Below are 17,014 nucleotides of genomic sequence, written 5' to 3'. Positions count from 1 at the left end.
AGTGCTCTTCCCTGATGGCCAAAAAAGCTGGAAAAACGAGCATAAAAATTTGGCAACTTCAACTATAGGCATGGAAATAGTAAAGGCTGCCTTGGGAGGGAGAGAGATTTCAATCTCAGATTACAGAAGATGCCAGGACTATAAACAAGTGGTGTAAAAATGTAAGTCAAGTCTGGCAGAGTGAGTCTAGAAAGCCCCCATGGGGGACACGGGCAGAGTCAAGGAAAGTTCCTGTTTGGAGTATAGCTCCCAGAATCCCCAGCCAGAAAGTTGAGTGGAGCTTCGAGGAGCTGTCCTCCCAAGTAACTTTCTAGGCAGTTCAATGTCAATGTATTGTCGAAGGCTTCCATGGCTGGAATTACTGGGTTGTTGTAGATTTTTCGGGCTATATGGCTATGTTCTAGAAGTATTCTCTCCTGACGTTTTGCCTGCATCTATGGCAGGCATCCTCCAAGGTCCTCTAAGGATTCCTGCCATAGATGCAGGCAAAACGTCAGGAGAGAATGCTTCTAGAACATGGCTACATAGCCTGAAAAACCTACAACAACCCAGTTCAATGTCAGTTGATGGCAGGAAGGAACTTCACGAAAGTGGGTTATTGCTGGAGGAGAAGTGCTAGCTCAAAAGGCAAGGGGGTGTTTTAAATCATGTGCTCAAATACTCCCCCCACCCCACCTCAAGTCTGCAATGTGATCTACAAAGCAGCAGAAAGCAGAGAATATGAGGCAGTCAGAAGAAAGGAGGGCTTCGTTTGTGCTTTCTGAGAACAGGACGATGGTGCGGGCAGTAGCTCTGCCTGAAGAAACAGTTGCATGTTCATGTGCTGAGAAGGGAGAAGCAAGAGCCTTTGCTGGGGGCTGTGAGGACCAACTTGACAGTTTGATGGGAGTCCCAGGCACCTTTGAATTGCAGGCCAATTCTTCCTTCCTCAGCCTGTACCTTTGCGTTTGTCCTAGCCTGCCTTGAAGCCATGATTTTGGAAGAGAAAAGGAAGTGCCACCAGGTACCACAAGGGATACACTCCACGGTCAATCTGGGGAAATGGGAGTTCTCCCTGCTACTTAGCCAAGGGACAGTTATTTTCTCTCTTGTGGTCCCAGCTTAATCAGTTAAGGTCTTTGCCTGCAACAAAATCCTAAGTAACTTCATGCTGCAAGGCAAGGATGCAACACCGTCTTGTGCGGCTAAAGCAAGCCTCTTCCTCCCATGGCCTCCTGGCTGCTTGACTTGGCTCATCCAGAGGGTGCTCAGGTTCCATTTACAGAAAGATCTTCCCTAAGCAATGTTTATTATTATCACCATTATTTTTACTATTTGCAACAAGTCTGTAAAAAAGAGAGAGAGGGCGAGAAGAGAGAATCCACTGGCACACTTGGCCCCTTGCGCTTGGCATTTCCTGGTCTGCTCCTCTTTCCGCCTCAATGTGGAGCACGTGGTCCTGATTGCACAGCAGGAGGTTGTCTGTCCCCCTGCTTCACTCATCTGACTGTCCCTCTGTCCTGGGCACATCACAAGTCCGTGACTTTGTTCTCCACGGCTGCCGCAATCTGTTGCAAACGGTACCCCAGCTGCATCTTTTGGGCTGTCGGGTCCTCCTCCAATGCCGTAATGATCTACAAGGAGATGTAGAGTTTTTAAGAAGATGGGTGGGCTATTGGGGGAAGTGCAGTAAACAGTAAGCATATCAATGTTTTGTCAAAGGCTTTCATGGCCGGAATCACTGGGTTGTTGTAGGTTTTTTGGGCTGTATGGCCATATTCTAGAAACATTCTCTCTTGACGTTTCACCTGCATCTATGGAAGGCATCCTCAGGGGTTGTGAGGTCTGACCGTCTGGGATTTAGCTCTTGTTTCTTTCTACAGTTGGGGAGGTCTTGGGCTGTTATATCTGTTGTTATATTTTTGGCTAAACATTATAATTATGATGTGAACATCTTGGAGAGTGGGTCTGTACTCTGGCTCAGTTATGCCAAAGTAACTAAGCTCCTTGTATTGCTGAAGGCTTTCATGGCCAAAATCACTGGGTTGCTGTATGGCCATGTTCTAGAAGCATTCTCTCCTGATGTTTCACCTGCATCTATGGGAGGCATCCTCAGAGGTTGTGAGGTCTGACTTCACAACGTCTGAGGATGCCTGCCTTAGATGCAGGTGAAACGTCAGGAGAGAATGCTTCTAGAACAAGACCATACAGTCCAAAAAACCTACAACAACCCAATAAACATATCCCAATACATGAAAATTACTACAGATTGGGTATTCTTCATCCACAATACTTTGGATCAAGAGTGTTTATTTATTTATTTATTTATTTAAAACTTTTATATCCCGATCTTCTCTACCTCCGTGGAGGGACTCAGACCAGCTAACAGCAAGAATTCAATGCTAATAATAAGTCTAAAACATCATACGACAACAATAGATTAAAATACATATAGAATAAAATACATATCAGCCAGTTCGCCAAGATAAAATCATGTCCAACTCAGTCCACATATGTGGTCAATAACTTTAGTCTATACCGGTCTCAGCCATTATTCTGGGAATGCTTCATTCCATAGCTAGGATTTCACTAGCTTCCTGAAGGTCAGGAGGACCTTCTATATTCTATATTTCTGTATTTTTGATTTTTTTCAGATTTTGGAACACCTGTAACATACATAATGTGTATCTAATTGAATACCTTTGAGAAGTGGATCTTGTGCTTATTCATCTCTAGATCCTCAGTGTCTCTTTTTGCCACCTGCTTCCACCACCTTTTCAGGCTGAAGAGAGACTGAGCATCTGAGAGATGAACAAGCAGGAATGCTCTAGCTGCTAACTCAAAGGTTTCAGGTTTTGGAGTTTTTGGATTTCTGGATAAGGAAGGCTCAGTCACAAGAATTACTGTCTAGAATTGCGAGAGTCAATGCTTTGTATTAGACAGTGGAATTATTAGACAAACCACTAGATTCTCAAGCTTAAATGTATCTACTAATTAGTCTTCCAAAAGAAAAACACATAACAACCCCTCTCACCTGATCATAATACTTGTTGATGTATTTGTAGAGTTCATGCAGAGCCACCAAGGAATTGAGTTCACCTGAGTAATTCTGGAATTGGGAGATAAATGCTGTTAGTTACCTTGGAAGCCAAAGACCCACCACTTCACAGCAATTGGCCACTCTCAGGAGCTGCGGATCAAGTCATAAACTAGGGAAGCAATGAATTAAAGCAGTGGTTCCCAACCTTTTTTTGACCAGGCACCATTTTGACCAGGGACGACATTAGTTCCAAAAGGGTTACAAATCAGTTTTTGGTCAACTTTAAATTTGGTTCGATTATTTGGGGTGCTGATTCAGAAAATTGCATTGGATAGACCACACCAGTTCTAGTTTCTGATACAGATCATATGCATCCAGTAGTCACCATCTGCTTGCCCACAGAAAACCATATTTAATAAGCCCCGGCGCTATAAGAGGGTTTCACGAGACCAACAAAAAATCCGGGTGTCCCCTGGGCAACGTCCTTGCAGACAGCCAATTCTCTCACATAAGGAGTGACTTGCAGTTTCTCAAGTCACTCCACACACACACACACACACACACACACACACACACACACAAAACCAACAGAAAATACTGGAGGGGTTTGGGGGAATTGACTCAGGATGTTGGAAGCTGTAGTTCACCTACAATTAGGGCACTCTGAAGATGGATCTGGACCAAACTTGGCACACATATCCATCATGACCAACTTTAAATACTGGTGGGCTTTGGGGGAATTGGGCAGGGAGATTGGGAGCTATAGTTCACCCACATCCAGAGAGCACTGTGAACTCTACCAATAATGGATCTGAACCAAACTCGGCACACTTACCCATCATGTCCAACTTTAACAACTGGTGCAGTTTTGGGCCAATAACAGATTATGATTTGAAGTTGTAGTTTACCCACATCTTTATGCATTTCCTAATGAACCCATTTAGAAAACTCAAAATCCAACAATGACTACTTCTAATATTTATGCATACAAATATTGCATTACTCAGGTATTGCTGAGTACCTAAGCTAGTACTCAGGTATTGCTGAGTACCTAAGCTAGTCCTACAATAGAGAGGCGGGTGGTAGGGCAGTCTAGTACTGATAATGCTTTTGGCATTACTACAAGTACCATGTGCCAGGATTCTTTGGCTTTTCAGAATTATAGCACAATGATCCCACTTTAACTGCCATGGTTTATCCTGTCAACTCGGAATCCTTAACTTTGTGAGGCACTAATTCTAAATACCCTTAAAGTACAAATCCCAGAATTCCTTGGATGGAAATGTGACAATTCAAGTAGAAACATAGTGTTTTGTGTAATATGAAAGAGTATCTGATCTAACAGCTTTACTGCTAGCATAAAAACAAAGGCAAACCCTCTTGACTCAGGTTCAAATAAAACAGTATTTCCCAACCTTTGGGCCTCCAGGTGTTTTGGACTTCAACCCCCAGAAATCCCAGCAAGCTTACCAACTGTTAGGAATTGTGGGAGCTGGAGCCCAAAACACCTGGAAGGCCAAAGGTTGGGAACCACTGAAATAAAAGGATAAGCCAGCAACATAACTAGGAGATTACTTACTCGTGATAGCTCAGCCAGAGCAGAATTCATCTCCTGGTCACTGGCAGAGATGGTTTGACGGATATCTGCATAGTACCTGCACAATGGAAATGATTATTGTTTATTTCTCCTCCCAACTTCCCACTTTCCTCCCTATGTCGAGGCATCCAGCTTGCCCTCCCATCTCACCTTTCCACCATCTGTTTGTAGCGTGGAATGTCACGGGCGTAGAGCAGCTTGTTAATGGGAGAGTCCTGGAAGAGAAATAATAGGAGCAAAACATTAGTGACTGTGACCAGAGATATTAGACAGATGGAGGTGGGACTGAGGGCATAAAGAGAGGAACCATTGAATCATAGAATCATAGAATCACAGAGTTGGAAGAGACCTCGTGGACCATCCAGTCCAACCCCCTGCCAACTCTGAAGGTGATCAGGATTGCTGTGCCATCACCCCACTCATCAAAAATGGTGGCTATGATGCTATGATGCAGTTCACAATGAACATGGAGTGGTACTGTTCTTTGAGCTTTGGGTGTTTCTCGGCAAGTTTTATTCAGAAGGGGTTTGCCACTCTCTGAGGATGTGGCCCAATACTTACCCGGCCCAGCTTGTGGTCAGCAAGGGTGCAGGAGTCCATGAAGGTTTGAGCAATGACCAACAGCACAGCATCCACATTATCTGATGTCTGCACATCAAAGACAAACTGTGGGTTCTTGATTATGTTGATCCAGAACCTCAGAGGCAGGCTGTGGAAAGAAGAACAGCTCAGTTAGCCATATCTTGGGGTGCTTTAGCATGGTAGAGGCTAGGACCAGAAGGTCCTTGGGACAATCCCTTCCAACTTTATGAGGGAGTGGACAACATTATCTGCGTGTGAAATGTTTTCTCAGCAGGAACTAAATTAGGAATTTCTGATGCACTTAGGCAAAGGAGATGCAACACTAGAAGTGTTAGTAGAAAACACATTAAAAGATATGTTCATGGGGTCGGGAGGGGGGCAGGAGGGTGATTTTAATTTGACTCAGTGAGGATATGGGAAAAGGTCTAGCCTTGCATCAGGGACAGCTCCTAGTTGGATTGGGCTCTCACTGTATAACTCTAGAGCAGTGTTTCTCAACCTTCCTAATGCCGTGACCCCTTAAATACACGACCCCCAACCATAAAATTGTTTTTGTTGCTATTTCATAACTGTAATTTTGCTACTGTTATGAATCGTAACATAAATATTTGATATCCAGAATGTATTTTCATTCACTAGACCAAATTTGGCACAAATAACCAATATGGACAAATTTGAATACTGGTGGGGTTGGGGGGATTATTTTTTGTCATTTGGGAGTTCTAGTTGCTGGAACTTATGGTTAACCTATGATCAAAGAGCATTCTGAACTCCACCAATGATGGAATTGAGCCAAACTTGGCACGCAGAACTCCCATGACCAACAGAAAATACTGGAAGGATTTGGTGGGCATTGACCTTGAGTTTTGGAGTTGTACATCCAGAGCATGGTGGACTTCAGCAATGATGGATCTGGACCAAACTTCGCACGAATACTCAATATGCCCAAATGTGAACACGGGTGGAGTTTGGGGAAAACAGACTTCGACATTTGGGAGTTTTAGTTGCTGGGATTTATAGTTCACCTACAATCAAAGAGCCCCTTGAACCCCATCATGAGAGAATTGGGCCAAAATTCCCACACAAAACCCCCATGACCAATGGAAAATACCAAAGGGATTTGGGAGGAATTGACAGTGATTTAGGGGAGATGTAGTTCACCTACATCCGGAGAGCACTGTGAATCCAAGCAATGATGGATCTGGACCAAATTTGGCACAAATTTGGCTGGCCAATTAGAGCAGAAGGAGGAAGAGATGAACAGACGGAGAGATCTTCAGCCTTCTCTGCCAAAGGGGTTCCTAAGACTATCAGAATTATGTATTTTCTGTGGCCTTTGGCGACCCCTCTGAAACCCCCCTGGTGATCGCCCCCAGGGTCCTGACCCTCAGGTTGAGAAAGGCTGGTCTAAGCCATCACAACTCCCAGCTATAATCCCATAGAAAATGGCTCTCTCTATTAACTTTCCTAATAAAAAAACAATGTCGGTCTGCTTAATGTTGCATATAGTTCTTAGATTGTTTCATGTGAATCTGCAAAATCTGTGTCACCACCAATATATTAAAATACTTTGAGCACGTGATATTCTCTAAGCTTCAGTTCTCTCACCAAGAAAATAGGGATAACAAGCACCTTGCCCATATTGCTGCTGTGAAGAGGCAGTGAAAACAGGAGGGGCTGCTGTTGATCTTTTGCCTCAATATTTTCTGCAGCAGACAACATCCGTGTGATATTCTGCTTTTGGGGAAACTCTAAGGGCAGAAGCTTTGACCACATACCTGTTTGTCTTCCAGATATGGATGGTTTCTGGATCTGTGATCCCATGACTCAATGCCCGCTCATCCAGCAGGTCAAAGAAATACTTCACAGCCAGTGGGACTGGACGGCTGGTACTGAGGATCACTTGGAACAAGTCATCCACAAACTTTTGAAGTGTTCCCTGCAGGAAGAGGCAGTCCACGAATTTTAGGTCAGAAACAACAACAACCGATTTTGGAAACATATAGTGATTTTGGAGGGCTACAAGCTTCCCTTGGGCTGCACCTTGTCCACAGGGATTGTAAATATTACAAGTTTCATTTTCATGAGCAACCCATGTTGGATTATAATAAGTTTCCAAAACCAACACAGCAAATGAATGCATTTTTACAGAGCACTATACCTAACAGTTTGCCAAGGGACTTCTTAGGACAGTGGGTGAAGGAATGAAACCTGAAGGGATATTGATGAAGGAAGGAAGGGGGGGAAAATAACAGAATTCGAGGGACTCTTCTTTACCTTCATGGAGAGGAGGCGGGTAAGATAGATCTCTGGGATGGCCTTGGCTCTCTCCCGTTCACGTAGACTCCCTCGGCGATGTTTTGGAAGCTCAGGCTCCTCCGTAGGCTTCACCAGGTGCCAAAGCTTCATCCCACCTTCGTCAGCATCTTCCAGCATTGGAGTCTCTAAAGCACAGAAAACAAAGAGGTTGAATCAGTGTTTAAGTTTGGAAACTAGTTTCTGAGAGAGAACATTTGTTCTGCCATTTACAGTAGATATTACCCGTTCTCCAAAGAGCCTCTTATGTACAGAATATAGCAATTCTATCTATATTTCTTTATAGATACTTCCAAACCATTCAGGATGGTTAATAACTAAAATGAGTGATGAAATGCAGGTAGAATATCCTTTATCCAAAATGCTTGGAACCAGAAATGCTTTGGATTCTGATTTTTTCCTCCAGAATTTGGAATACCTATAATTGCACCTGTGTACACAATGAGATATCTTGGAGATGGGACCCACTCTAACCATGAAATTAATTTATCTTTCACATTCATTTTCTAAACATAGCCTGGGGGTGATTTTATACATTATTTTTAAATACATTTGTGTACGGAACAAGTTTCGTGTCCACTAAACCATCCTGAAAATAAAGGCGTCACTATTTTGGCCATTGATGAGGAGAATTTTAGATGTGAGAGTATTTTGGATTTTGGAAAAGGGAATGTTGAGCCTGTGCAGTAAAATTTCTTAAACAATAAAAATATAACAAAACATGCAGACACAGTACTCAAATAATTGAAAAACAACTTATTGAATTAGAAGGTCTTCACCCTACGATCAAATGCTATGAAAGAGCAAAGGATCCAGTTTTTATGTGTGGAATTTACTCTCATAATAATTCTGTGTGATGGCTAGGGAACAAAGGGAAACTGACTGGCCCAAGGCCACCCAGGGAGCTTAATAGGAGAGAGTGGATATGAACCTGAGACTAGTCCAATATGTTTAACCACTATACCATTATAATGATTTTAAGTCAAAGTTATATGTAGTAATTCGTTATTATGGTTTCTTTGTGATGGCATTTAATTTTTACCATTAATGTTACAATATTAATGGTGGCGCAATGGGTTAAACCCTTGTGCCAGCAGGACTGAAGACCAACAGGTCAGAGGTTCGAATCCAGGGAGAGCATGGATGAGCTCCCTTTGTCAGCTCCAGCTCTCCATGCGGGGACATGAGAGAAGCTTCTCACAAGGAACACCAAACATCTGCGTGTTCCCTGGGCAACGTCCTTGAAGCAGACCAACTCTCTCACACCAGGAGCAACTTGCAGTTTCTCAAGTTGCTCCTGACACGAAAAAAACAAACAAACGTGTCCCCTTCCTTTTTCTCAACTCGCCATGTCAATACTAACTTTATTTAATTGCAGGCTTAGATTATTTCAGGGCATTTCTATGCTGCTTATTCATCTTTGAAGCAGTTTCTAATACAACAAAAGCAATAGCTGAAAATAATAAATGAATAAACCCCACAGCAATAATAATATGCATTGTCCTCTTAGCCTCTGAGGATGCCTGCCATAGATGTGGGCGAAACATCAGGAGAGAATGCTTCTGGAACATGGCCATAGAGCACACAACACAGATAACATGCATTAAAAAAATCAAAAAAATCAAGGGAAACTGATAACGGTGCTAAGACAATAGGGAACATTTTTTTTTATTTTCACAAGGATTTGGGGTGCCTTACTCTCTCCGGGGATGTAATCCTGATTCTCCCTGGGAAGGTGCTTGGTCATACGGGGAACAAGGGCAACCGTGGCTCCATCAGGCACCTAAGTATGGAATTAAAAAGCTTTAGGTTAAAGAGGATACTGCATTTATGCTATTGTATTCTAGGCAGTTATTTGAAAAGCATTGTGATCGGACCTCATCAGGAATACTGTGTCCAGTTATGGGTACCATACTTTACGAAGGATATTGAAAAGCTGGAAAGTGCTCAAAGAAGAATGACCAAGACAATCAAAGGTGTGGAAATCAAGCCCTATGAGGAATGACTGAGGGAGCTGGGTATGTTTATCTTGAGGATAATACGACTGAAAGATGACTTTATAACTGTCTTTAAATATCTGAAAGAATGTCATGCAGAAGACTACCAAAACAACTCTTTAGCTAGTTGACATCCTTTTTCAAAATCAACAGCATTTAAAGGAAACGTACAAATAGTGAAATATATGTCTCAAGTTGGGACAGGAGAACAGGAGAGAGATTTACTATGTTACTAAAATATAGAAAATGACACAAATGCACACAGAATATAATCTGAACTGGGAGACACATAGGAACCAAGGGGTGGTTGGTTGCCATTCATTAACAAAGTTATCTTCTTAATAATACGGTTATTTTATCCATTATCAGCATATCTGTAATATATTTTCCCATTATTTTGAAGGAGGTATCTCTGGGATTTTCCAGTATCTGGCATATACTATTCGAGCTGCCATTGTCGTGTAAAACATTTTTTCCCCAAATTTTCTTTCTAATTCTTCATCGGGCATCTTCAAAAGATACATTTGCGGTGTCATATTAAAATTTGTGTTTAACATTTTTTCAAGATATACATGGATCTGTTTCCAGTAATTGTTTACTTTGCTGCAAGTCCATCATATATGGTAAAATGTACCTTTTTCTTTGCCACATTTCCAACATTTGTTGGAGCAATTATACATCTTTGCTAGTCTCTCTGGAGAGAGAGATGTGTGTATATTCTTATACATTCCTGATTCAGAAAGAACTAGAGGGCTGTCTGATCCAACCCCATGCCACAACACAGGACCTTCCTTCCAGTGGGACTTGCCAAGCCAGAATTAGTGTTATTTCCAAAGGGCTTCAAAAAGATACTTGCGGAGAAAAAGCAGTATGGGCTAAGTATTAAGACGAGTTAGGAAGAGTAATCCAAAAATATAAGCATTTGAAAAATAAAACAACCATCCCAAACAGTTTACCTTATAGTGCTGCAATGTGTTGAGACGCTTCCAATTGCCCTGAACAACCGATGTCACATCCTCATCAGAGAGAATAAGATGCCCAGCCAGCCCTGATCTCCATTCTAATATCATCAGACACAGAAAAACAAACAAAAATAAAACACTAGTAAGCATGTTTGAGAACATCACAGAGTAAAGACCATCATTTTACCCCCATTAAAGAGGGAAAGAGGGCAGCTGTCCTTTTTGCTACTATATGCAACCATATATTCAGTATCTTCTTGGTGGTATCTCCCCAACTTCTTGTTGATATCTAGGACAGATAATGGATTAATGGTATTTGGTAGCAGCTGCCTTGCTTTTGTTGTTCATTCGTTCAGTCGTCTCCGACTCTTCATGACCTCATGGACCAGCCCACGCCAGAGCTCCCTGTCGGCCGTCACCACCCCCAGCTCCTTCAAGGTCAGTCCAGTCACTTCAAGGATGCCATCCATCCATCTTGCCCTTGGTCGGCCCCTCTTCCTTTTGCCTTCCACCTTCCCCAACATAATTGTCTTCTCCAGGCTTTGCTGTCTCCTCATGATGTGGCCAAAGTACTTCAACTTTGTCTCCAGTATCCTTCCCTCCAATGAGCAGTCTGGCTTTATTTCCTGGAGGATGGACTGGTTGGATCTTCTCGCAGTCCAAGGCACTCTCAGAACTTTCCTCCAACACCACAGCTCAAAAGCATCAATCTTCCTTCGCTCCAGCTCTCACATCCGTAGGTTACTACAGGGAATACCATGGCTTTGACTAGGCGGATCTTTGTTGCCAGTGTGATGTCTCTACTCTTTACTATTTTATCGAGACTGGACATTGCTCTCCTCCCAAGAAGTAAGCGTCTTCTGATTTCCTGGCCACAGTCTGCATCTGCAGTAATCTTTGCGCCTAGAAATACAAAGTCTGTCACGGCCTCCACATTTTCTCCCTCTATTTTCCAGTTGTCAATCATTCTTGTTGCCATAATCTTGGTTTTTTTGACATTTAGCTGCAACCCAGCTTTTGCGCTTTCTTCTTTCACCTTGATTAGAAGGCTCCTCAGTTCCTCCTCGCTTTCGGCCATCAGAGTGGTGTCATCTGCATATCTGCTGCCTTGCAGATTGTATAAAATGACCTCTACGTATAGGAGTAAGAGGATGACACAATGTTTGTTGGAAATAGCAACCTTCTCAAGCCTCCACTAGTTATTTGTTATGTATGTAATTGCTTACTGTATTGTATATGTGTATTGGTTTTAAATTTTACTTTAACTCTTTGTTGTGGGAGGGGCTACAGACCATGTGATCAGGTCTGGGCTTGTTCAGGGCTCAGACTCCATTTTAGAACAGTATGTCTTTGGAAGACTGTAGGAACAGTTCAGTCAAGACTTCAGCAGGGACAGATGTAGGCTTTTAGAAGTTAGTTGAAGCAGACAACAGAGAGATGCTTTGGACTATGGACTATTGATTCTAAGAAAGATGTCCTGTGTTACCTACACAGAGAAACTACTTCCAATCTATTTGTAACTGGATGGTTAAGCAAAGTACCTGTATGCTGAATACATAAATTTGTGAGTAAACCAACTATGTTATTTTTAAAGAAGTCTTCTTATTTTTGTCTCTTGACAAAAGGCAAATACGTTTTAAGAGAGAGTACGAGGGTTGAATGAAAAGTAATGCCTCCACATTTGTTACTTGGGTTTGGATGGGAATATTTTAATAAATGCAGAAATAATCCTTAGAATGTGCTCTTTAACTACCACTATTCACTTTTCCACATAATCACCAGACAATTGGATACATTTCTGCCAGTGACGAACAAGTTTTCTGAAGCTGTCATGGAAGAAGTCAACACTCTGTTTCTGCAACCCATCATGCACAGATATTCCGATAGCCAAGTGAAGCAATAATGTGACCCACATGTTCTTGTGAAATGCCAATTATGCTTGAAATTTTTCTCTGAGTGATATGACGATTGTCCTGAATCAATCTGTCAACCTTTTGCTTGTGAAACTTGGTGATTGCTGTCACAGGATGTCCAACTCTTTGTTTCTCACGCAAGTCAGATGTTCCCACTTCAACATCTTTAAACTTACTCACCCAATGATGCACAGTACTCACATCAACAGAATCACCATGAACAGCTTGCATTCTCTGATGAATCTCCTTTGTGGTGTCAAGAATTCAATGACTGCCCATTGCTTAAGTTGCATTGACCGAATGTCTGTGCAGGGTTCCATACTTTGCACTTTAACAACACAACTGTTCAATGCTAAGGCTTCCTGCCAAAATGAAACTGTAGAGGAGAGTCTACTAAACAAGCCAGTACCTGCCGCATACCAGTATTGCCATCTATTGAGGAGTTACGAAGGTGGAGGCATTACTTTTCATTCAACTCTTGTAGATGTTTTTGGGCAACTAAAAGGAATACTTCTGAAACCCTGCTGGATATCTTTGTGTGTTTTGTTCGTTGGCATATCTTTATCCCTAACAGTTCAAAGAAATGTCTAGGTACATCAGTTTAACAGCTGATAAACCTAGTTGGCTTACATGAATACTGGTGAATAACATTTTCCCAATAGATTATGACTGTAATAGGTCATGCTTTTTACAAAAAGGTTATGGCATCATTTTCCAAAACGGTTTTGACTTCTAACAAGGTCATTCCTTTCCAAAGATCATAAAATCTCCAAAAATGTTATGGAGATTTCCATTTTCCTAAAGTTTCATAAAAAGGTGGCAGGGCAGTGGGCTTCCATTAAGAAAACCACCATTCCACAGTAAAACATGATTTTTTCCAATACCAACATGCCTGCTATTCTACTCACCCAGATCAAGGGAGTCCGGGTCTGGTCGGTGGCAGTAAGGTGTCCCTTTGTAGATCTGATCAAGGATCTTCTCCTTCACCTGAGTGATTGTGTCACAGTCAAGACCCTTCACCAACACCCCTTGGGCACTCTCCGTACTTCCGACTGTGTTCCCAGATTGAGCCAAGACAGTTAATGTCTGCAAATCAAACAATCCGTCAGTCAATCAAGAAAACAAGTTCCCTAAGCTGCACTCCACTTCACTCTTTCCTTGTAGTCACATGATAAGGGCTAATGATAAGCCCTGATATTATTGTGACCAAAAGGAGAAGCCTGGGGCTGATGGATAAGACCTGACCCTTACCTAATGGACTAGATCTAGATAGGCATCCTGAGTTTACTTTCAGAATACAAGGGGTGGCAGAGGATGACATTTGCAAAAAAAGAATGGATTAGTAGAGCATCCTTTTCTTCTTTGAAAATACTGTCCTTCTGGGACTATATTTCATTTAATGTACAAATATCACCTCCCTTTTTGAGGGGGGTTAGTGTAAAACTCAGGCCCCGTCTACATTCCCATATAATACAATTTGAAACTGTATTATGTGGACAGTATAGACGAGGCCTTACCATTTGGGCCATTTGGTATGCTTTATAGCTCAGTAGGATGTGAACTTGCACATGTGAAATACGTAGGGTTGCCATCTTCCCAAAGGTAGCAGGGAGGCTTTTGAGCAAGTAAGAATTTGAAGTCAGATCTCCTTGTTTCAAGTTTAGCACTCTTTTTTAAAACTGTACTGGTTGTTGCAGATCAAAGCTTACAGCATCCAGGATGTTGTGAGTTTTCTAGGCTTTATGGCCATGCTCCAGAAGCATTCTCTCCTGACATTGCACCCACATCTATGTCTGGCATCCTTGGAGGTTGTGAGGTCTGTTGAAAACTAGGAAAATGGGGTTTATATATCCGTGAAATGTTCAGGGTGGGGAAAAGGCCTCTTGTCTGTTTGAGGTGGTTGTGAATGTTGCAATTGGCCACCTTGATTAGCACTGAATGGCCTTTTATCTTCAAAGCCTGGCTGCTCCCTGCCTGGGGGAATCCTTTGTTGGGAGGTGATTAGCTCATCCTGATTGTTTCTTGTCTGGAATTCCCCTGTTTTTGAATGTTGTTCTTTATTCATTGTTATGATTTTAGAGGGTTTTTTTAAATACTGGTAGCCGGATTTTGTTCATTTTCATGGTTTCTTCATTTCTGTTGAAATTGTCCACATGCTTGTGGATTCCAATGCTTATGGATTTCAACTACACAGAGAATTGCAACAAAGGATTCACCCAGGCAGTAAGAAGCCACACCTTGAAACTGCTAGGCCATTAAATGTTGATACTAATGAAAGTGGCCAATTGCAACATTCACATCTACCTCAAACAGACAAGAGTTCTTTCTCCCACCCTGGACATTCCACAGATATATAAACCCCGTTTTCCTAGTTACCAACAGATCTCATAACCTCTGAGGTTGCCTGCCAGAGATGTAGGCAAAATGTCAGGAGAGAATGCTTTTGGAACATGGCCATAGAGCCCCTAGGGAGGTACACCTGGAAGCTACAAAGCGTAGAGCTTTTTCGACCTATGCTCCAAATTCTGTGGAACTCATTGCCTCCATACATTAGAACAATGTCAGAGTTGTGACCTTTTGTAAAGGTATTCAAGACTTGGCTGTTTGGTTGTGCACTTAAGTAATCAGATCTAATTTGCCAAATAGTCACTGTTGAATGTTTTTATTTTGAATGTTTTTATATTGTGAAATGCTATTTTAGACCGTAAGTTGCTCGGAGCACCTTGGTGGAGAGCGACTAATTAAGAAATAAAGTGAAGTGAAGTGAAGTAAACTCACAACAACCCAGTGATTCCGGCCATGAAAGCTTTCAATGAGACATTGAAACACAGTTGTTAAAAATGCAATAATTAATATGCATTATTTTCTGAACAGGAAATTTTGCACAATGCATTTCATTTGCACATTATGTACATTTCCAAAATATGCTGCCTGGTTTTGGAAAACTGCAATATAACAATCTAGGGGTAGAGAAAAGATGGAGAAATGGAGTCTGGATATATGTAGAGCTCTGGAAACCTTGAAATAGGGCTGCTGGCTCTTAGATGATAATGCCACCAAAAAAAATCCAGCCTGGACTTTGTGAGTAAGGATATGGCTGAAACGATTGGCTCAAGGCTAGCCTTTTCCCAGCCATACCTGAGTAGTGCTCTCACCAGTGTGCGATATTCCAGGTCCTCTCGAAGAAGGCGGTTGTCATTCAAGGTGTACTTCGCCTTCCCAGTTACCCAGTCCACTGGCCCCTTGTCCACCTGGTGCTTGATCCCTCGGAAGAGCATATAGAGGGGCTCCCCAACAGAGTCCTAGGGGAGAAATACAGAAGGTCTCTTCACCTGTCACAAGGGAATTCTGACATTTCTATCTACTATTCTGGACTCCAGTGAAAATGTCACTTCAAACACTGGCCCAGCCTGATCTAAGTTGCCTTGGCTTGTTGTTGTTCATTTGTTCAGTCGTTTCCGACTTTTTGTGACCTCATGGACCAGCCCACACCAGAGCTCCCTGTCGGCCGTCACCATCCCCAGCTCTTTCAAAGTCAGTCCATTCACTTCAAGGAGCCTATCCATCCATCTTGCCCTTGGTCGGCCCCTCTTCCGTTTTCCTTCCATTTTCCCCAGTCTGGCTTGTACCAGCACTAAAGGTAAAGGTTTTCCCTGACATTAAGTTTAATCATGTTTGACTCTGGGGGGGTGGTGCTCATTCTAAGCCGAAGAGCCGGTGCTGTCCATAGACAGCTCCAAGGTCATGTAGCCAGCATGACTGCATGGAGCACTGTTATCTTCCTGCTGGAGTGGTATCTACTGATCTACTCACATTTGAATGTTTTTGAACTGCTAGGTTGGCAGAAGCTTGGGCTAACAGTGGGAGCTCACCCTGCTCCCCAGATTCAAACTGCCAAACTTTCGGTCAGCAAGTTAAGCAGCTCAGTGGTTTAACCAGGGGCCCTCCATGTCTGGACTAAAGTTGGGTCTCAGGTTTGAAAAGGCTAAATATTGACCAATGAGTTCGCTGAGTAAAAGACGAATTAGCCAGTAGTCTACTTTCAAGCATCAGCACCAAAAATGTCTTGGAGTCAGCCAAGGTGTCAGTGCCAACAAGGGAGAGTTCATATGGGTTCCTATTTCACATATATGTGAAGAATATATGTTCTTAATGTGTCGGTTTATCTAGCTACCCTTACTCTATTAAATTCTTGTGATAGTCATTGCATCTTACATGAGACTCCATCAAATGAATCTAATCACAGCCCTCACTGCTAGATAGAGCAAAGACCCACATGACTGAATTATATGTCAGGCATTATCTTCTTTCCACGGAAGATTAGGTGGCTATCTTACCCTTACAAAAGCATAGAGGCAGATGGACATCCAGTTGGTTAACAACTTCTCAACCACTGTTTCAGTCCTAAAATGAAATACAGGTTTGTTATTATCCTGTCCTTTCTTACAGGGTATATTCAGCTTTCCCTGAATCCAATCACCAGGTAATTTATGTAGTCATTTATTGGATGCATTTAAATCCCACGTTTATTCCAGTGAGCTCTAGGAGGCATACATTGTTCTTCCCTCTCCTTATTATTTACACCACCAGTAGCCAAAAAATTAAATTAATATCTAAAGTAAAAAAGT

The 17,014-nt window shown here is 42.2% G+C and overlaps 1 protein-coding gene across 3 annotated transcripts in view; it reads right to left on the bottom strand.

Moving 5' to 3' along the window:
- Positions 1–484: 484 nt before the first annotated feature.
- The window catches only part of PLXNB1 (plexin B1), a 248,373-nt gene continuing 231,843 nt past the window's right edge, over positions 485–17,014 (bottom strand). For all 3 annotated transcript variants that reach the window (XM_060766551.2, XM_060766550.2, XM_060766552.2), the window contains exons 28-39: positions 16,724–16,790; positions 15,542–15,688; positions 13,295–13,472; positions 10,468–10,571; positions 9,213–9,297; positions 7,476–7,642; positions 6,977–7,137; positions 5,178–5,325; positions 4,767–4,831; positions 4,599–4,674; positions 3,014–3,088; positions 485–1,613 (exon numbers count right to left, since the gene is read on the bottom strand). In XM_060766551.2, the coding sequence (XP_060622534.2) occupies positions 1,509–1,613; positions 3,014–3,088; positions 4,599–4,674; positions 4,767–4,831; positions 5,178–5,325; positions 6,977–7,137; positions 7,476–7,642; positions 9,213–9,297; positions 10,468–10,571; positions 13,295–13,472; positions 15,542–15,688; positions 16,724–16,790 (1,378 nt within the window). In that variant the 3' untranslated portion in view covers positions 485–1,508. The remainder of the gene's footprint in view (positions 1,614–3,013; positions 3,089–4,598; positions 4,675–4,766; positions 4,832–5,177; positions 5,326–6,976; positions 7,138–7,475; positions 7,643–9,212; positions 9,298–10,467; positions 10,572–13,294; positions 13,473–15,541; positions 15,689–16,723; positions 16,791–17,014) is intronic.

Source organism: Anolis sagrei, chromosome 2 (assembly GCF_037176765.1).
Source record: "Anolis sagrei isolate rAnoSag1 chromosome 2, rAnoSag1.mat, whole genome shotgun sequence".
Taxonomy (NCBI): Eukaryota; Metazoa; Chordata; class Lepidosauria; order Squamata; family Dactyloidae; genus Anolis; species Anolis sagrei.
Note: the sequence above shows the minus strand (reverse complement) of the source record. Positions and strands in the feature narration are given on the sequence as shown.